We start from the raw sequence: 21,136 nt of genomic DNA, 5'->3' as shown, positions 1-21,136 counted from the left end.
CGAATAAAAGTCAGACAAGCCAAGAGGTCACACGTGATCGAGGAACCTCCTGGGGATTATTTTATGGGACATATGAAGGCAGATCCAGTACAAACACACTGGATGTTTAATCCTATCACACCCCTTTCCATGCCTATCACCAGAGCACCCATGGTGATGTTCTCTCCAGAGATGGTGCTAGCCCACTGGGGGCCCTAAGCAGGAATATTTGCCCCCCCTGCCGCATACATGATTATAAGCAAATAGGGGGACCCCTTGAGCTGCTCGGGGCCCTAAGCAATTGTTTCGTCTGCTTATGCTGAGCGCCGGCTCTGTGATCTCTGTTAAACCATCTGAGCTCCAGTTGTTAGAATACTGGCTCATTTACAGCCAGGAGCTGTTGCTGTTGCCCAGTAACTAACTGGCCTGCAGCCGCTTCGCTCTGCTGCTGCTTCACATCCAGCTTCCCTCTCCTCCTAGGAGAGACCATCAAGATAGTCATTGAGGACTACGTGCAGCATCTCAGCGGGTACTTCCTGCACCTGAAGTTTGACCCGGAGCTGCTGTTCGGCATGCAGTTCCAATACAGGAACCGGATTGCCGTGGAGTTCAACCAACTCTACCACTGGCACGCACTGATGCCGGACTCGTTCATCATCCAGGAGAATGAATACAGCTACGAGCAGTTTATTTACAACACCTCCATGCTTCTGGACTATGGGGTGGAGGCCTTGGTGGAGTCGTTCTCCAAGCAAATAGCAGGACAGGTATGGCACCAGACACGGGTGCTTATCGGCCAAAGGCAGGGAACCGCTGGGGGAGGGAGGGAGGGAGCGCTGCTTACACAACCCCAGGGGTCTGCAGTGCGATGGTGCCAGCAGGCTGCATGACTTGCAAGGGGCATGGGAAGAGGCTCGGGCAAGGGCCACGTCTCTTGGTGGGGTCCGATTCTGATATAGGGAGGACGTAAGGGTCAGGGTAACTCCTAGTGCTCCCCAACCATCCCCGAGGCAATGCCGCTCCCACCAGGGTGTGCCGCATTGGCACAATCCACTCCAGAGGTGCGGGCAGCCCCTGGCACATCATGGGGGCTGCTATAACACAGGCAATAATCAACGTCTCTGCAGCACGTTCAGCCCATTCTCCTTGCCCCAAATCCTCTCTAAAGGCCAGTGGCTGTGAGTCAAACAGCTCTCCCAGGCGCTCATGGTAAAGGACAACAGTCTGGCCTCATCCTTTGTTCTCTGCTGCCATTGGGTGGCTGTTTTCTTTCATTAATTCACATTTACAGTGTTTGAGGCTTCTCTTTCTCTCCTCTCTTCTTGGGAAACTTTAACACGGGGAGTCAGATAGTCCTGTTTGCTGCTGTCCAAATACCCAGCTTGCTTCCTTAATGGAAAGAAATAATTGCCCCCTTCCACTGACAGGTTACTGCATAATTGTTCAGCACAGGGTTCTCTGTAGGCTTGGAAAGATCAGGTTTTTGTTGGTAAACTGTTGATTTCACTGTATACAAAGCAGTGAAAAAATATTTCCATCAGAATTTACAGATGGGCAAAGAAACAAAAATGCAACTTGAGAACTTCTGAGATTGGTTTAAGGAGATTTCCTTGGTTTGTTTTGACGTGATGTTGACAATTTCTGTTTTAACAGTTTTAAAACTTTTGAATCTCAGTGTCTCCTGTCATTAAATCATTATTGCCTGATGTGTTCCCTCCATTGTCTGATCACCCACTTATTCCCTGCTGCGGTGAAAATTTAAATAGATAGAAATAATGTTGTTTATTTAAGTATTTGTTTATCTATCAAAATTATAAAAACTAAAAATGGAATTTTGCCAAGCCTAGTTTTCTAGCATTTCCCACTGTTGGGGATTGGGTACCACACCAGATGGGGCATTCGTTTGATCTGGCAGCTTTGACACAGCTCTGGTCGTTGGCATTTCTGGTGGTTCTCTCTGCTGCTGTGACCTGTGATTTTGACTGTCTTGAGTCACGTGGCGCCTGTGTGATGGATGCCTTAGAAACACCTTACGAGACGTGTAATCTGCCATATTTGTCAGAGCTTTCTGCAGTTCCGAGTGGAATGACAGTGCTTGACTGTAACAGCAGTTTGCTCTTCTTTTACTCTTCCTGTGTTTCAGATAGGTGGGGGACAAACCATCAATTCCAACCTCTTGAAAGTGGCTGTTGGAGTTATTAAGGAATCACGGCTGCTGCGGCTGCAGCCCTTTAACGAGTACCGGAAGAGGTTTTCCATGAAGCCCTATAAATCCTTCCAGGAGTTAACAGGTCAGATTTCATAGTTCATGTGCTGCTGCTGGCAATGTGTGTCCAGTAAGGGGCTAGCACTGCCCTCGGGGTTCCCTCGGCCCAAGGCAGCCACCTCATGTACGAAAACAACAAGAAGTCCGGTGGCACCTTAAACACTAACAGATAATAAATAATAATAATAATAATAGGAGATATACCAATCTCCTAGAACTGGAAGGGACCTTGAAAGGTCATTGAGTCCATCCCCCTGCCTTCACTAGCAGGACCAAGTACTGATTTTTGCCCCAGATCCCTAACTGTCCCCCTTGAGGATTGAACTCACAACCCTGGGTTTAGCAGGCCAATGCTCAAACCACTGAGCTATCCCTCCCCCCCCCCAATTTATTTGGGCATAAGCTTTTGTGGGTAAAACCCCCACTTCTTCAGATGCATGGAGTGAAAGTTACAGATGCAGGCATTATATAATGACACATGAAGAGAAGGGAGTTACCTCACAAGTGGAGAACCAGTGTTGACAGGGCCAATTCAATCAGGGTGGATGTAGTCCACTCCCAATAATAGATGAGGAGGTGTCAATTCCAGGAGAGGCAAAGCTGCTTCTGTAATGAGCCAGCCACTCCCAGCCCCTATTCAAGCCCAAATTAATGGTGTTAAATTTGCAAATGAATTTCAGTTCTGCTGTTTCTCACATACAGTGTGAGATCATGGAGCTCAGACACACAGCTCATCCAATCAGTGGCCCCACTGTAGGCTTTCAAACTGATTGATGTATAAACATCCCGCCACAGCTTACTACTACTCACCCCACTCTGAAAACTGCCAGGTACTGCCTACTTGAAAGGGTTGTTACCTGCTGCAGGGCAGGTGAGTGGGTGGGGCATGGTCTCGAGGGTCAGTCAGACCATTCAGCTGGTGCTCTGGGTTACAGACAGAGAGCAGCTGAAAAGTCCTGTGTCTTGTATGGACTTGGAACCTCCCTTCTCTGTTGATGCAGGAGAAGAGGAGAAAGCAGCGGAGCTGGAAGAGCTATATGGAGACATTAATGCCTTGGAGTTTTATCCTGGTTTGCTGCTTGAGAAATGCCAGCCAAACTCTATTTTTGGGGAGAGCATGGTGGAGATTGGAGCCCCGTTTTCCCTGAAAGGGCTTTTTGGCAATCCCATCTGCTCCCCAGAATACTGGAAGCCCAGCACTTTTGGTGGTTCAAATGGCTTTGAGATTGTGAAGACAGCTTCACTCCAGAAGCTCGTGTGTCTCAACGTCAAGCGGTGTCCGTATGTGGCATTCCACGTGCCAGATCCTAGCACAGAAACAGGAGCAACTGACCATCAAGACAGCAAAACATCCGGCGAGCTATAGTGTCACTGTAGCTCCACTGAGGCTGGGCCAATGAGTTTCCTCCTTCATTATTGTCCTAACGATTCCTGTTGTACCACCCGGCCTTGGGTACAAAGCCCTCCCTTGCAGAGAGAGACAGGCACAAAGAAGGATGACAATATGCTCCTTGCACCATGTATCAATAGAATAGGAGGCCCCTCTGGTTCTGGGCATTATCCACACCCGAGGCTGGGAGAGGGGAAAGGAGAGAGAGGCTGGCGGTAGATTAGGGAGAGCCTGAGTCATCTAAATGCTACAGACATCATAATGGTCTCTCTCTACTCAAGCTGCCTCTTTTGCTAGCAAATTCCCTGCTCTAAGCCAGCTCTCTGTTCTCCAGGGGACTCTCTGCCTCTCTGCTACCAGAGCCTGTGCTCTCAGTACCTCCCCCACACCCTTGACTGCCCAAGGCAGCTATCGTGCTACTTTTCCTGCACTGGGACTGCAAGGCAACCTATGCCCACCAGCTGGGCAGGGGCAGAGCAGTACACAGCTCCCCACTCTTCTGCCCCAGCTGGCCAGCACACTTGCTTTTATTTTCCTGCTGTGACCAAATGGCTTGTGTGTTTATACTGTGGAATGACCACCCCAGAGACCATCCTTAGGAACCACAAGAATGAGGATTTTCTAAGAGGGTCTCTGGTTTGGACAGAGAGGGAAAGAAAATCATCCATAGCCCACTCAATGCCTCAGGGCTTTTCCCCTCTCCCCCTCCCCCCCCACATGCATGCAAGGTCAGTAATCCTTCCCCGGCTTTAAGAATGTCTGGGAGGGGGTGGGGGGTGAGAGCAGACCCCAGGGTTTTTCTGCAGAATATGGCTGGAGCACACATGTACTGTATAGGTCAGAGCCTGTCCTAGGTTATTCCTTATACAAACCAATCAGAGCTCATTCAATTCTCACATGTCCAGCTCAGCCAGTTTGCAAGCACTCTGGGCAAGCTAGCAAAAGTGACCACCTGAACTGCAGGTACAATTCAGCACCAGCGGATAACTGTGCCTGGAAGAGCCCACTGTCCGGCTTCAGGAACTGGGTCTTGTTAACGTGCTGAGTGGGCTCTGGCAATAAATAGAGAGCTCGACCTGATTCAGTCTTTGTCAACGCAAGGTGGAAAGCTAAGTGCTTCTGAGAGAGCAGGAAAGCTGTTGAGTTTCATGCTTCTTTGGAGACATGTGAGCTCCATTCTGCAGCATCATGTGGAGTTTAAAATACAGCTGGGATGTAGATATTGCTGAAGAGTGAAGGGCTGGGGTAAAATCTGTCAGAGCTGATGGAAACCCCACTGAATGGACAATTGAAACCTAGACTAGCCAAAGAGCCACACCAATGGACCACAGGAGGAATGCTTAGGTGTCAACTGGGCAATCGCCAAATAGGCCTTTTCTGACTCTAATTGGATTGAGTCTGGATTCTGTCACCCTGACGCACTCTGAGAAGTACCTCACTCCACAAGCGGTTCCACTGGTCCCATAGAGGAAAGTACTATTCAGTGCAAGCAAGGATGTCAAAATCTGGCCCTTTGAGTCTATGAGTCCTAAACTTCCCTGGTGTAAATAGCTCAGAAAATTCTGTTCCGAGAGTACATAGGCCCTGCTTCAGGCCTCGTGAGGTTCCACGGTCCAAAGCTCAATACGGACCTAGGAGCATTGTTTTCCTGCCCTATATTCCCCCTTCCAACAGCCACTGGTCCCTGCCTCAGTAAATACCATGAACAGAGGAGTTCTAATCCCCAGGTTAGCATTGCAGACACACAGCTATTGGAGTGATACGTTTGTTTGGAGGGTCTGAACGCTCCCGTGTTGGCTTGTGATCTCAATAAAAGAGAAAGTGATTTCACCTCCAGGCAGATAGAGAATAATGGCCTGCTGAGTTCTTCCAGAAGAGTTTCAGGCATCCGCTCACCAGACTCAAGTGCTAAAAAGAACATGATGTGTGCAGAGGAGCTGGCAAATCACTGACGTTCGGGTGAAGGGTCCCATTCCCAGAGATGCTCTGGCCAGGATACAGCATGTAGCAGTGTGGGAGTGGGTACTGGTGATGCTCTAACATTCTGAACAGCTCAGAAGCTATACATGCAAATATCCTTTGCTTTAAGAGAAGCCCTGGGGTGTGTGTACAGGGAGCCTGTTCCCACTCTCTCTTCCCATCTGCCATATCTTAGCACTCTTTATTCCCTGGCACCACCTTCCAGCTCTGCTCCAGCCACCCAGCCCTTCTCGTGTTGTGTGGTCAATAGACCCCCCCCCCCACCTGCTGCAGGGACACCCTCCCCTCAGATAAAGCACTGATCTCCCTGCTGCGTACAGCCCCCTCTCTCCTGTGCAGCCTGCCCACACCACAGCTGCTGCTGTGTTCATTGCTGATGAAGAACTTACCATTTGCCGACATTTCATCCATGTTACCATAGGTTTATTTTAAAGCTCCAGATGCTGACAACACAGCACTTACATTCTCACACTGCGTCCCCCTAGCATAACATCTATCCCTATGTTAATCTCCCTCAGCAGGGTTCTGTGTCCACATCACAGAACGAGATAGCCAATCAGTCACAATTTCACACATCTCCATGCCAGACACACGGAATGCTTCCTGTAGGGTTCAGTGCACTTCTCCCGTTCCATCATAACAGCCCTTGTTCTGCTTCAGTCACATGGCGCTGCAGTGTTTGCCTACGATCTCGCTGTGTCCTTCCCTGGATGCTCCCAGGACACAGGGCTTTGCAATCTGCACAGTAAAACAATGGTCTTGTAACTGTCCTCAATTCATTCTCCAAGCCAAGAATGTCCCAAGCCCTAATTGTGACTCTACCGGCACACAGTGCCAAGGGATTCGATGGCTTGGAGCGACTTCTTGCTATTTCTGGCTCAACATTCTGCAGCTGGGGGTTTTGTGACTGATGTAGCACAGAGGACAGTGACTCAAAAAGCTAGAGACAGGAGCAGAGGAGGATCAAAGAAACAGAAGCCATGATAAGAACAAACATCCATATACATAGTAGAATATTCTGACCCACGTCAGAGCACCCGTCATCAGGGCACGTGTCTGCTCCTGGCCTCCCTCTGCCAGAGAAGAGTTATTTTGTCCTTTTCAAGACTTCACGGGTCAGTTTTAATCCAGTCACAAAAAACTCCTGGGCCCTGTGAAAGTCAGAAGAGTGTATGAGCAGGACCCTCTGTGCATGAGAATTCACAAGCAACGCAAGAAATGGAATTCTCCATAAAACAGCAGCAGGCTTAGAAGATGTGCCTAGAAGAGCACAATTGCAGAGCTTTTACCCAGGAGGATCCCCAAACCCTATTAACTACCTATACGGACTGTACAGGGATTGCTTCTGTCCCCCACTGAAATGCAGCCACCTCTGAGATGGAACACAGCAACAGCTTAACAATGCACAGCAACCCTATGCCACAGTTTGGAATAGGAAGTGAAGCATTACCTGAAGTGGGAAATTAGGAGTGCTGAAAATTACTCAAGATGGAATTTGGCCAGGACAACCCTGGCTTTGCTCTTTATCTTTAATGACTAATCATACCCACACAGTAAGGCTCAAATGCCCTCTTTGGCCTGACAGCCAATATGGGCCCAGTGCTCATGAGACAGGCTCGACCCACCCGGTCTGGCCCGATGTACTGGTACATACCAAGCCAGCACCTAACTTCAGAGGGGAAAGTAATTTGTCCACCTAATGATCCACTTCAGGCAGAGACCTGATACTCTGCTGCACTTCCCAGTCAGGGTTTCCAGAGCAGAAAGGCTGACCCAGCCAGTCCCCTGCCCTCTGCCCAGCACCCTGCAATCAGAAATACAGCCACAGCAGCAGGAGCAATGACGCTCACATACCAGGGCCGACCAGCGAAGCTGGCTGCTGGGATGCTGCCCCGGCTGCCTTTGGATGAGATGAATCGGACACATTCTGCGTGGCTGCTGAGGGTGAGGACATCTCTGCGTTGCAAGGATACAGGTGTATTTCCACAGTAACAGACATCATGGCTATTTCAGCACTGGACTGATCTCCGGGAGGGGAATGCTCCATCATCCCCACCACAGGGGCTGCAGGAACTTGGCCATGATTCCCACTGGTGTTCCTCCTGAGCGGTACGATGCTCTGGAGCAGCGGCTCAGGCCCGTGGAAATACAGCGTGGTGCCAATGTGCTGGAGAGCCAGAGAGGTTGCAGAGCAGATGCCAGGAGCCCTGGCAGCAGGCTCCTTGGGCCCAGCACTCTTCAACTGCGTGGGCACAGGGCTTGGGTGTTTCTCCTGATGAGCAGACTCACGCTGCAGGGACACTGGGGAGTCCTGGTACGAAGCAACATACACGTCACAAGGAGCAGAGAACACAACTGGAGCCGGGCTCCCACCCAGCAATTCCTAAGCAATGCGAGAACAGCTCTGTGAGTGACACGGGATGCAGCCCCCAGCCCAGACAGCACAGTGAGGAGCAGGAGACATTAGACAGCTTGCAATACAGATGGGAGAGATGGGATGGGATCAGAACAATCCAATCAGTAAATACGGCAGATTAAAGATACTGCACCAGACCCTCACTGCTGCTTCGCTGACGTCAAAGGAACTAGACTGACCTACCCCTGCTGAGGGGCTGACCCACCGATTAGCTACACGGATTTAATACAGCATCACCTGACTGGCCAACAGGCAGGACTAGACTGGAACTGGAGTCACTGACAGGAACGGGAAGCACTATTGTGAGGAGGCTAGTTCACAGGGACACATGACGCTGGCAGGTGGTGCTGTGAGACACAGGGTGGGAGACAGAGGCAGGGATTGCGGTGCAGTGCTGCAGGGCGGGGGTTCGGAGAGCTTTAATCAGTGGGGAACAGCTACTGGGACAGTACCAGGTGCATCTTACCACTGCCCTGGCCTGTGCTGTCTGCAGAGCCTCGCCAGCAGCAACACCCAGGGGTTCCTCTCGATGCCCAGCCGCCTCTGCAGGGAGCGTGGGGTCAGAGTGCAGCAGGCTGGGGGAAATGCTGGTGTCGTATGGATTCCGCTCAACAGCATCGACAGTGCATTCAACTTCGAAAGCCCTGTGGATCGGAGAGGTGTCAGGGATGGGGACAGCAGGCTGGTGAAAGCCACCATCTTGGTCATTCCATCAGCGACTCACCATGTTCACAGCCTTTCTATCCAGGTAGCAGAGCTCCTCTGCCTGCCAGTCAAAACCTATCTCCCCCTGCTCCCACTGAAAAACATTGCCTGAAGGGCATCAGAGGGGTCTGATTCGATTGCAGGGTAAAACTAAAGTGGGAAAGTCTCTTGTACACATTCCTGAGTGAGCCCATCCCCATCCCCGTCCCCGCAGCCTGTCCCTAGGTGAGCCCTGAAGTGGCTGGTACAGAGTTTTTCTTAGTGCCTGAGTACGTCTGAGCTCCAGAGTTTTGCTGCTGGGACACAGGATTTGAAACCACAACCGGCCTCACCACTTCACAATCCCATTGTGTATACAGTGGGACAAACTCACCTGTTCTCATAAGCCTCGTCTGCTTCCAAGTAATTTCTCCTCCTAGAGTTAGAGGATTTTTGAGATGCTGCAGGAAAAAGCAGATGTGTTTATTCAGCCACATGGCAAAGTGCCCAGGCAGAGCCAGCTATGAGGCAGGGCAGGCATGCCAGAGCAGCTGGCCATCTGGTAGGGGCAGCGCATCAGTTCTTGCAGGCCAGTGACTACACACTCCTAGGGCAATCTCCAGAGACTTCAACGAACACACCAAACACCCATGCAGCGGCATGTCTGAGCGCTAGTGAGATGCGGTATCTGAATGGCAGACATTGGCATAGTTCATCTCATCAACGGGACGGTCCCTCATGAGACCCAGACTCTCCACTTCCTGCCCGTGTCTGCTGTAAATCATAAACACAGGAAACGCTGAATTGGCGGCCTGGCCTCAGGGAGGGTGTGAGTGGTTTTAAAGTCACTCTCCGCATGGCTTTAAGTCTTCCCTCCCTGCTCCTGGGGCTTTGCCCCCTTGGTAGACAGAGCGCAGAGCAGGCTGCATATTGGCTGTGCACACACACATCTTTCATCAACATTCATGTTCGGGTTTGGAGCAGGGATGGGCCTGAAATCTGGATCCAAACATACTCAAGGATCAGGGTTTGGTCCTGGCCCATTGAAGAGATGAGCCAGCTAGGATGTACAGATCCAGATCTGAACCTCCACAGCGGCTGGGGCTGCTCAGATTTGGGCCCATCTCTAATTTAGATAAATCCAGGGACCAGCAACCCTTCTCTACCACAAAGCCTAAACCTTCACCTCTGTCTAACCCCAAACCCACACACAACCTGGAGTGAAGTGCAGAGAAATGGAGTGAGCGTTCACCTCTGCTGTTTCCAGGTGGCCAAGGAAACAAATGCCAGAGTGTCATCCCAAAGTCTGGTCCCCCATATTGCCAGCCTCAATGAGAGTGGGACAGCACAGATACCTGCCAAATACACACCCAGAGCTTTCAACACTGCTCCAAACTCCTCCTGTCTGAGGTGTGCACGGGGTTGTTATGCCCCTAGAAAACATGGTGCCTTTCGGAAGCCAGGGCTGAAATACTCACAGATACTATTGCCTTTGGCGTGCTCTACTTTCTGGCGGAACGAATACACCCCCATGGAAATGAATATCAAAGCCAGAGACACGGAGACTCCCACAACCACCGGGATGTCATGTTTCTCCAGGACAGGGAGCCAGTTGGAAGCAGGTGGAGATTTCTGCCTGCAAAGGTACAGCAGTCAGGTCCAGATCCACAAAGGTACTTGGGAGTCTAACTTGCATTGTGGGTCTGGGCCTCAGATCAGAACAATGACATGCACCAGCAGGCTAATGTAATGAACGGAAGCAGCTGGCCTCTGTGCGTTACCTTGCTGTCGTGACTGGAGGCCGGGTGGCACTGTCCTGTTTCCTTCGGGTGGACAATCGGACCATCCCTGTAGTGTTCCCAGCAGGCAGAGAATATGCTTTGCTCCTGTTGCGAGCGGGGATTTCCTTGCTCCAGATCCCTGAGGGATGCTCGATAACTCCAGGATAACTCCCTTCTGGGGCTGCAGTGCCACTTCCTTCACCTTCCTGTTCCAAGGGCAACGCCAGGGCAGAAATTTCTCCTGCAGGCATGGCCCTCCCCGTGGCGGAGGAACTAAAGGCTGGAGACAAAGAGAGAAGCACTGGCCTGACGCTAGGGGCCCTGCAGGATGGTCAGGGAAATGCCAGCCAGAAACCTTTACTCATGGGGAGAGCGGTGCGGAGACTGAGGCAACAGGTGGGGCTTGTTCTGGAGCAGCCCCTGGGGGGAGAAGTCTCCAGTCAGGTGGATGATGGCCAGCGAGCCATCAGGGGTTATGAATCCCCCATGTCAGTGTGTCCGGGTGGTAACACACACAGAGGAATGAGATCGCTGAGCCATCCAGGGCTGAGGGAGCCCCTGGGAAGTAACAGAGGCACCGGAAAAGCACGATGTTCCTGACAGAGTGTTCGCGTGGGTGAGAGGTGAGTGAGGCCCAGCCACGCTCAGGCCAGTGCCAGCAGGAGGCTCACATGCCATGAAGCCCTGGAGGAAGCCAAGGGATGGTGCCTGCAGCAGTGCCAGTGGGAGTCTGGCTCGGGTTGAGGTGAACAACACATGTGGCCTGGAGGGCGTCATGCAGGAGAACGCCTGTGGCACCCCCCTTGACACACAAATCACCTGACACTTACAGGCTCCTGAATCTGGGCTGGGGCCAGGATGTGGTGAGGAGCTGGTTCCCCTCGTGTGAGCTGCCTCACTTGCTTTTACCAGAGGGACCTTAGCAGAGAGCCCCTCTCCTCTGGCATCGGCCCGTCTGAGCTGCAAAACACAAAGTGCATTGGATACGCTGTCAGCCTGGCTGAGGGGCAGGCCCAGGATGATTTAGTTGGGGACTGGTCCTGCTTTGAGCAGGGGGTGGGACTAGATGACCTCCCGAGGTCCCTTCCAACCCTGATATTCTATGATTCTGGTCCTGTGGCTGGGGGTGCGGCCTGGGGCTCTGCACCTGGAGCAGGCCCTGTGTTAGCCTCATGGCCCCATCTCCTCGCGTGGGGCCCTACCAATCACCATGCTTCAGTCTCTGGGGCAGAGGGTGACCTGGTATAATGCAAGCGGGAGCCGAGCACCGCTTCCTCCTGCTGCCAGGTGGCCTCCCACAGGGCAAGACTCTGCAATTCCCTGGCCATGGGCAGCCAGCTGAGGAAATGGTTGGCGGTTGTCAGTCGCTGATCCCATCTTGATACTGAGAGCAAAACATCCCAACTTGACACCTCCTGGGAGGTTCAGCTTTACCCCACAAAGGGGAATTGGACACAGGAGTGAAATCCTGACCCCACTGAAGCCAGTGGCCAAATTCCCACCGAGGTCAGGATCTCAATCACAAAGTTTACATGCCAGATTTACCTGCAGGAGGCTGGTGACAGAGGCTGGGGTATTTCGGACTCCCTCATCCCAGGTGTTCACTTCTCCATCTATAAAAGATCAGGTATGTGTCACTGCTGTAGCCCCCATCACCTCCTGATTTCCTGTGTACATCTAAACCCTTTGCATCCTTCACAGGGAGCATCCAGGAACTTCCTGGTGTCTCCATCCTCTCAAGCAAAAGGAAGCACAAGAAAGAGTGAGGATGCCCTTGAACACATTAGCCAGAAAACCAGGCTGTCTCCTTCAGGAAAGCGGGGGCCCCATACAGACAGGCCTGGTTAGCAATGGCTGTTAGCAGACTCATATGTTCCCCCAGCAGACCATGGGAAGCAGGGCCGGCTTTAGGCCGATTCGCCCGATTCCCAGGAATCGGGCCCCGCGTCTTAGACACTTTTTTTTTTTTTTTTTAAACTTACCCCGGGTCCTTGGCTACGATCTGCTCAGGGGTCTTCCATGGTCCCGCTCCCTTGAGCGAAGTGCAAGCGGGAGCGCGGCAAGTCCCGCGGCCCCGGCCGGAGCTCTGGCCGGAGCGCGGCCCCGGCTGGAGCTCTGGCCGGAGCGCGGCAAGCCCCACTCTCCCGGCTGGAGCTCTGGCCGGAGCGCGGCAAGCCCCGAGGCCCCGCTCTCCTGGCTGGAGCTCTGGCTGGAGCGCAGCAAGCCCCGAGGCCCCGCTCTCCTGGCTGGAGCTCTGGCTGGAGCGCAGCAAGCCCCGAGGCCCCGCTCTCCTGGCTGAAGCCCCACTCTCCTGGCTGGAGCTCCAGACAGAGCGCGGCAAGCCCTGTGGCCCTGCTCTCCCAGCTGGAGCTCCAGGCCTTTAAATAGCCTCCAGAGCCCTGGGGTAGTGAGGGGCTCCAGGGGCTATTTAAAGGGTCAGGGCTCCAGCTGCCTGCCTCTGCCACCCCGGTCCTTTAAATAGCCGCCAGAGCCCCGCCACCCCCATGCATTCCTCAGGGCTTCCGCAGCTATTTAAAAGGTCCAGGGTTGGGTAGAAGCTGGGGAGCCCCAGGCCCTTTAAATAGCCCCCAAAGCCCTGGGATAGCAGGGAGCTTGGGGGCTATTTAAAGGGCTGGGGCTCCAGCTGCCTCTGCTGCACCCGCTGCCCTGCCCACACCAGCCACGCTCCCCCTGCCTGTAGCCAGCTCTGCACCTCGTGCCCACAACCAGTCCCTGTCAAACCCCCTGCTGTGTCTCCAGTCAACCCCTGCCACACACCTGTGGCCCTGCCCAAAGCCAGCCAGCCCCACACACACTGCTGCCTGCACACCCTGCCCTGTCTCCAGCCAACCCCTGCTGCACTCCCCTGCCTGAAGCCAGCCAGTCTCACACTCCTCTGTCTCCAGCCCTGACAACCCCTGCTGCATCCTCCCGCGGCCCTGCCTGAAGCCAGCCCACCCCACACACCCCCTATCTCCAACCAGCCCCGCACCCCTTGCCTCCAGCCAGCCCCATGTCCACTTGGCAGGGCAGTAACCCTGCACACCTGCTTCAACGAGGGGGGCAGGGAGCAGCTGGGACCCACACATGTGAAACAGCAGTCATTAATAACCAATCCACAGCATATATGATGCAATGTACATAATATATAATGTTATTATTTATATAGTTATGGAAAGTAAATAATACATGAAAGAAATGAAAGGCTGGACCCATCAGAACAACTCCAGGGACTTTATGGCTGTGGCACTGCCAAAGGCTGCAGCACGGCTGAGTGACTGAGATGACCAGCATTGCGAGGGCCGAAGCCTGTTCCACAGCACACTTACCCAGTTCTGCACTGCACTGGCTGCTCCTCAAGCAGCAGTTCTGTATCACACTAGAAACAAGCACACAGAGTGCCACAGTCCCCATGGCTCCAGCTCGGTGCTCACTGCTGAAGGCTCTGACGAGTGCCTAAGAAACATGGAAATACTGGATGTGAGCACAGCAGCACGACAAGCTCCCACCCCAATCCTCCTCTCTAACACCTAATTCCAGCCTTAACCCACTTGCCCTTAGCAGAATCTGATGTCCTGCGGTGAGCCCAGATACCACGCTGATGGGCACCCTTCCAGTGCTTGTCATAGGTCAACAATAGTTCTTAGTCAAATAAGCACATTACAGATACTTGCCCAGATTCACTCTTTGTCCCTGCCAGAAAACACTTCTCATTCATGGGGACAGCACAGTATAATGACCTGCTCCAAAATCTAGGTCCCCAAGATCTAGTCCCAACTGTGCCCCTGACTCACTGTGTGGCCTTGGGCAGGTAACAACCTCGCTCCCTCTGTCCAGCTGCATGAGAGGGGTAGTATTTACTGTAATGCCTAACAAAAAGATGGCCCTGCCACAATGATCTTACAACCTAAGTAAAGACCAGAGTCCTCACACCTCACAGGGGCTGTGCAGATTCATTAGTGGCGTCCGTAGAGTCCTTGGAACAGCTGACGGGCCAAGCGCTCTTAGCTGCAGGCCACGACTTCTCGTTTTCCTCGTGGGTTGGCCTTTCCCTCGGCTCGGCACTAGATGGCGCCTGTACCCCACGAGCTGGGGACCGGGAACGATTGTCACTTCCATCAGGAATCCACCTTCATTTATTAACATGGGCTGTGACAAAATGGCCGATGTTGGTATAGCAGGGCCCCCACTTTTCTTGGCGGAGGGCTAGGACGCCACCCCTGGCCCCTGCTCTTGGGGTGCCAAGAGCCCCGCTAGTGGACTGGGAAGGTGGTAGAGGAGGGAAGTGGGGGAGGAGTTTGCTCCTCACTCTGAGCCCCAGCCCCTCTCAACCCCTGCGGGTTTCTCACGCTCTGGGGTAGGATTACCCTCGGTCCTTGACGCTGGGGGACAAAGTCTCCCTTCCCCGTTCTCTGGTCTTTCAGTTCTCAGCAACACACCTCCAAACTCCAGTCCTCTCTCCACCCTGTCTGCCTGTAGCAGGGGGGTTTATTAGGTTCCCAACAGGGCCTCAGTTGGCTACAGGTGCTTCAATTAACCTGTAGTAACCTTCCCTAGTCTACAAGGAACCATGCCTTAATTAGCCTAGGACTTATATCTCCCCTCTACCCTATCTGTGGCCCCACAAAGCCATGGGACCTCCTATCAACCTCCTCCTGGCCATGACCAAGGTGGCCATTCGTAACACCAGGCAGAGGAGGTTGGCTGAGGGGGCTCTTTGCGACTGTGAGGCCTCGTTCCGGTACTCCCTCCATTCACGTATCCGGGTGGCATCCGCTGGCTCCCTTGATACCTTCACGGAACAGTGGGTGCTGTCCAGGGTTCTCTGCTCAGTGTCCCCTTTAGGTTCTTTTTGATCCTTTGACCTTCACACCCACCCTTGTTGTCCCCTGTAATCAGTAGAGTTTCCGGGCTCAGTGGATCCTCCCTAAAGGCTGGGGGAGGGTCCTTTAACTGTGGGCAAGCTTACGCCTGCCCACTTCCCCTTGAATTTTCAACAGGACCACTCTCCCACTGCTCCCTGCCCCTGCTGTATCACAGGCTTTACAAAGGGAGTTGTCTACAGAGCCACAGAAACCCTCCCATGGATACACAGCTCCACAGGCACAGCCCTTGCTGCGCAGGAGGTGGGAGCTAGCACCTTTGCAAAAGGCTGAAGTTTGCCATTTATTCCCAGGTGGAAGCTGCAAATGTTTAGCTACAATTTGGCATGACAAAGTGTTCCGTGTGTGTGAGACCCCATAACGGTCCCTTCCAGCTACCCCCAGAACCTCCCTCCAGAGCCTTGAGCCAGTAACTGAGACAAGAAGGCACAAGTCTCACAACGCACGCAGTGCCGCACGCCCCAGATGGCTACATCACACTCCACCCCTGAGCTAGCCTTTCAGTCCATGCCAAACGTGATTCATGGAACACGCTGACCCCAGCACCAGCCTGGGTGGATTCAGTTCCCCCTGCTTCAACCCAGTGCACTTGGGATCTAGGTGGGTGAGGTGCAGAGAGGCTGGGCCAACCAAGGGCCACCTCCCAGCCCAGGGTGAGGCTAGAATAGCTGTCACAGACACGCCATGCTGCTTGCACAAGGCACGAGTCCCCACAGAGTCATGGTCCTTCGTCTGGACAGCCCCCAAAACTGACCTTCCACAGAGGCCAGCACAGAGACATCTGCTCAGTGCACAGGCACGCAGCCCCTCTGCTCAGCTGTCTGACCCTGTCTCGTCTCCAGCAATGGTGGGGAGGGCCCGACAACGGCCCTCTGTGCTACAGGTGAAACTGGAAATAACTACCCAGCTTTAGCTTTGAGAGCATCTCCCATGAGCCTTCCTCACCGTGGTATCTGAGCGCCTCCCACAACCAGGCCCTTTCACCCAGATGGATCTAATGTTGCCAACTCTTTGCACAGACTATTTAAATTGGACTCAATTTACCCATCACAATAATGCAGCCACCTCTGGGGTAGAATATGGCAGCAGTAGTGACACTGCATACCAGGATAGATATTACCTCCACAAAAGTGCGCACTGACACATCACCCAGGCACGCAGAGCCTCTGGTACTAGGGATACCTGCTTTACATGACTGCGGCGCTTTGGAGATTACCCCTATCAAACGTCCCCTCTCCCCCGTCACTGAACTCCTGGTTCATGAAACAGCCATTTACAGCAAGGCTGGGTGCTGCACTCACACACCCATCTACTGTGGCAGAATGGTCTTTAAAGAAGATAAATACACAAGAGTACAAAGAGGCAGCATTAGCTTATTGCTGAATAACCTTCTGAGTGATGACTCACCCACCGCACACGAGGCTAATGGAGGAGGATTATTTAGTGGATGATCAATTATTCCCCAAGGACAAGGACAAGATCAGTTGACTGAGGCTTATTGCCATGCAAATGACCATCAGGTTAAACTGAAGGGGCATTCACCTGCTAATAAAGTTGGACTTCACCTATTTCTAACATCTGTTCTCATGGGACAAACTGCAGAAAATCCCTGCTTTGCAGTTCTCTTTCGTCAACCACAGGAGCACCAAGACTTTGTCCTACCAATGGCCATGCCCATAATGGTGACTTATGAATTCAGGGCCTGCACTTGGGCTGCTTTTTATGCTCAGTCTCTAATCTGGAAGTGCAGCCCACAAGAGCAGAAGCAGACCACGTCCCATCACATGCAGGGGGCAGTAAGGTCATTCCTGTGTTATTGACAACACATGATTGAAGATCAGTAAAACAAAATGGGTTTTGCAAATCTAATTTTCTTTTTGCCTTTTGTGAAGTTTAAGTCTTGCATTTCAGTCAGTTTAGGGCAGTGAAACTAATCTGGGGAGTTTGATTCTAGTTCTAGGGAATTTCGTGTGCCCGTTCCCAGGCTCCAGCTCAAGGCCTTTTGTTTGGATTCAGTGTTTTAAAAAGAAAAGCCAAACCAATAAAAAACAACCCATTTTTATCCATATTAGGTTTTTATAAACACTTCTCCCGGTTTTCACCTCCTCCCCCAGCAAAACTTACATGGAGGGCCTAACAATACTTTAACCCTTTTTTTTTTTTTCAGTCTTGTGCCCGGAGCAGGTCTTAGTGACACAGATGTCTGAATTAGACCCTCTTAGGATCATTCAGTGATCTCACAGCCTTCCTTTCACTGAGCAGCTATTTTGGGTTTTCTTGTGTGTTTGGATTTTATAGGCCACTCTGCACGACTACAGTAAACCCAGAGTACAGTAACTCCACTATCATCAAGCAAGTTATTCAAGATTTACCCTGGTGTAACAGTAGAGAACGAGGCCTTCAGAAAAGGTTATACATTCTGGCTGGTCTCACCTGGTTTATTTTGCTTTCTCAAAGAAAGCGTTTACAATGGGTAAACCTGCCGATTGTGTCTCTCAAAGTCCCGTTAATTTCCTTTTTCCGAAGATAAAGATCAGGTGCACAGTAGAGGGCTTGGGTTTAATGCTTGCATCTTTGTGAGCTGAAATATGCATGAAGCAAAACAGACATAGCTGGGGCCAACACAAGCCACAAACCAGAAAGAGTGGGTAGCTTTGTCACCTGGAAGAAAGGAGAGACAGCTGACCATTCAGAATGGCATAAGGATTTCCTAATGGTACACAGTGCTGGGGAAGGGGCCATCCTGTTACTCCTCTGAATGCCCCTTTCAAATTAAACATCAGATGAAATCGGCCCTCTAAGACCATTCATTTGTTTGGTGTCACTTTGACAAAGAAAAGCTAACATTCTAAAAGGGAAGTGAAACTGGAAGAGGGAGATAGACAGACAACACATGTACCGAGATGAGTGCGAGATGAACACGCAACAGATGAATGAGGTGAAAAATATTTTATATTTTTAAAAGATTAAAGCAATGGCAATGTGAAACAAGCCAGACTGCTCCACAGGAACCACCTAGTGGCAGATTGCCCACACAAACCATTCTGGACTCTCTGTCCCTTAACTAACCTTTTCTTCAGCACAACTAAGGGATTTGCCATCAATTCTTCTCCGTAACTGGCCAAGATTGGGTTCAGTATATGACACTTCTTATCAACTGGCTCCAATTACTGAGGTGAGCTCAATAATCTAAAAGATGTTTTTCACCACACCTGGCCACCTGCTGTCTGAAAATTCTCATCTCCAGCAACATGACAAAAACTGCAGAATTCAAAAACACAACATACGTCTGCATAAAATACATTGAAATTGGAACCTCCCCTGGCTTTTCTCACAAATCCACAGGTAGATACCGGCCTCACCTGAGCAGAGGTCTTCCTGTACTACATGGACCTAGAGAAGCCAGATACATACTGTCTGTAGCTGAACGTTTATTCTGCCATTTGGTTCTGGGACAGAACAGCAGCACGCACAACACAGGAAAAGGGAGCAGCAGGCTGTGACCACAGGGACACAGAGAAGCAATGAAGTTCTTAATATTTTCACATTCCTACAGCTGTTTCCTATCATTAGCTAGCATCTCTTGTGGAAGAAGCACAAACCACATACACCATGCCTCATGCAGGGTGACCAGACAGCAAGTGTAAAAAATCAGGACCGGGGCAGGGGGGCTATAAGTGCCTATATCAGAAAAAGCCCCCAAAGCAGGACTGTCCCTATAAAATTGGGACATGACCACACACTCGTCTGCATCTCCTTACTCCTGCATTTCAGATAAACAAAGCAGCATAGAAACTTCAAAACATTTAAAGCCATTACACACCAACTGCCATCAGCTCTAATTTGCAAGGACAGTCCCCACCTTTTCCAGCTCTCCATTGCAAAAGATCTTCCACTCGCATTGTCTCTCAGTGGGGTTAAAGTCTGTCCTTGTTTGGAGTTTCAGATGCTCGCAAGTTTGCAGAGGTGAAAAATTCTGTACACATTCAAAATAACTATCAAGTAGAGTACCTTAATTGCTTTGCAAAAGATTGGTCTAAGAGTCTAATCCTTTTCTTAGAATGATCAAACCTCCCCCAAATCATAATACTACATACACTTACACCACACTTTACAGACCTGAACTATACCACTGACTTTCCACAAGGAGTAAAGAGATAAACTTTGGTTGGATCCCTTTTGAGAAACAACAGAATCTCTGGTCCTTCTGCTGCCTGGGTGGGGAAGCAAAGGCAGTTGTGGAAGGCTCAGGGATGCAAAGGTGTGGCTGATACCTGTCCCATTTCACAGCCTGTGCTGCCTGTGCGTGCTCCCTCTTGCTGTTCGTGGTCTGGGATCCATGTTGGTGAGCTGCTGGATTGATCTGCAGGAGGAAGATGGGTGGGCTATGGGCTGCTGGATAGTTGCATCATCACCCTGAGTCTACACTGCTTACCAAGCAAACAGAAAACCTTCCAGGAGATGCACAAGTGAGCTGTTGCTTAACTACCAGGGAGATTGGGCTGGAAGATTAACTCTTTCCTCACTCCAGTGGATGTACACTTTCAGAGGCATAAAGTCCTGGTGCTAGGGACAAGGTGCATGTGGGAAACCCATCTGCATTTAACAATTGCAACTATTAATTTGCACCTCTTTCGCATCTCTCTCAGAGCCCTTTGCAAACACAATCTCACAATGAGGTTTCTCTGAAAAAGCATTAGTACGTGCAAGGCCGGTAATTGTGCACATAAGTGCAGCTGGTCAGAACATTTTCAACAAAAGTTTAAAAAAAATGCTGTTTTGTCAAAACCAAACATTTTGCAGAAATGCGCCAATTTCAGCTGAATGTAAAGTTACTGAGTGCGGGGGTGAACTCTCTGGAGAGAAAGACCCAAATTGAAAACCTGATGGTTTAGATCTGAAAACAGACACTTCATCACAATTCCATTTTCATTCCAGTGTGGAATGAAAAACTCTGAAACCTGAAGAGTTGTGAAATGGAATGGTCATTTGCTAGCCAGCTTTATGCATGAGTGCTCTTTTGCACGTGCAATGCAGATTTTGTTCTTGTGTGTGCATACAACAATTTTGCATCTGCAGTTTCTGGCCATGTCTACCTAGGAAAGAGATGCGCTGTAATAGGTTCGCTAACACATTAACACAGGGTAAAATATTCACGTAGACAAAGCAAGGTTTGTTTCTGACATGTGTTAGCTGGTTGAGGTAACCCCTCCTCCTAACACGTTAAAACACAAATTGCCCAAACACTAATATTTTAACAAGTTAGTTAACACGTTCATTTGCTAGGTGGCCAATTTGAAAAATCCAGCTCAATACAGCACAAAGCAGAACTGCTACTACAGAATCTCTCTTAAAGCTTCTGTAACGGTGTCAGCAGTAGGCCAGACCCTTCAGCTCCTTCATTCCTCTGTTTGCATTGGGCTGGCTTTCAGAGAGCAGACACACTGTGGCGTAACATTCAGCTTCTCTCACCCCATCTCCAACCTATGTATTACCTTCTTCATATTATGATACATTGGACCGTAAGCTCTTCAAGGCTGGGACCTTGTCTTGCTACTGGCACCATAAAGCATCTAGCACACACTTGAGGACTGTACATTAATAACTGAGAGGTCATCACTCTGCAGGCCTCCATCATCTGGGGCAGCAGGAGATTGTTTTGATCCTTTTACAATTTCACTGCAATAGGGAAAAGAGCACTTTTCTGAATGTACAAAATTTCAAAGATATTCAAATTGTGGCAATTCCCTCTCCGAA

The 21,136-nt window shown here is 51.0% G+C and overlaps 2 protein-coding genes across 4 annotated transcripts in view; one reads left to right on the top strand and one right to left on the bottom strand.

The window, feature by feature from the left end:
• The window catches only part of PTGS1 (prostaglandin-endoperoxide synthase 1), a 37,219-nt gene extending 31,772 nt beyond the window's left edge, over positions 1-5,447 (top strand). For both annotated transcript variants that reach the window (XM_050926835.1, XM_050926837.1), the window contains 3 exons: positions 460-746; positions 2,123-2,270; positions 3,247-5,447. In XM_050926835.1, the coding sequence (XP_050782792.1) occupies positions 460-746; positions 2,123-2,270; positions 3,247-3,611 (800 nt within the window). In that variant the 3' untranslated portion in view covers positions 3,612-5,447. The remainder of the gene's footprint in view (positions 1-459; positions 747-2,122; positions 2,271-3,246) is intronic.
• A 547-nt stretch (positions 5,448-5,994) lies between these two features.
• On the bottom strand, positions 5,995-19,758 carry LOC127036171 (uncharacterized). 2 transcript variants are annotated; one of them, XM_050926838.1, is made up of 10 exons: positions 19,654-19,758; positions 17,813-18,040; positions 13,826-13,952; positions 12,042-12,109; positions 11,327-11,456; positions 10,497-10,776; positions 10,194-10,351; positions 9,110-9,176; positions 8,498-8,675; positions 5,995-7,926 (listed from the first exon to the last, which is right to left on the bottom strand). In XM_050926838.1, exons 3-10 carry the CDS (start codon positions 13,908-13,910, stop codon positions 7,462-7,464), a joined length of 1,431 nt encoding a protein of 476 aa, XP_050782795.1. In that variant the 5' UTR covers positions 13,911-13,952; positions 17,813-18,040; positions 19,654-19,758; the 3' UTR covers positions 5,995-7,461. The 2 variants fall into 2 exon arrangements, with proteins under 2 accessions (XP_050782795.1, XP_050782796.1); XM_050926839.1 differs by lacking the exon at positions 19,654-19,758 and adding an exon at positions 19,242-19,261.
• Between the last annotated feature and the right edge of the window lie 1,378 nt (positions 19,759-21,136).

This window comes from Gopherus flavomarginatus, chromosome 17, assembly GCF_025201925.1.
Source record: "Gopherus flavomarginatus isolate rGopFla2 chromosome 17, rGopFla2.mat.asm, whole genome shotgun sequence".
NCBI classification, from domain to species: domain Eukaryota; kingdom Metazoa; phylum Chordata; order Testudines; family Testudinidae; genus Gopherus; species Gopherus flavomarginatus.
This window is presented reverse-complemented; position numbering and strand designations above follow the sequence as displayed.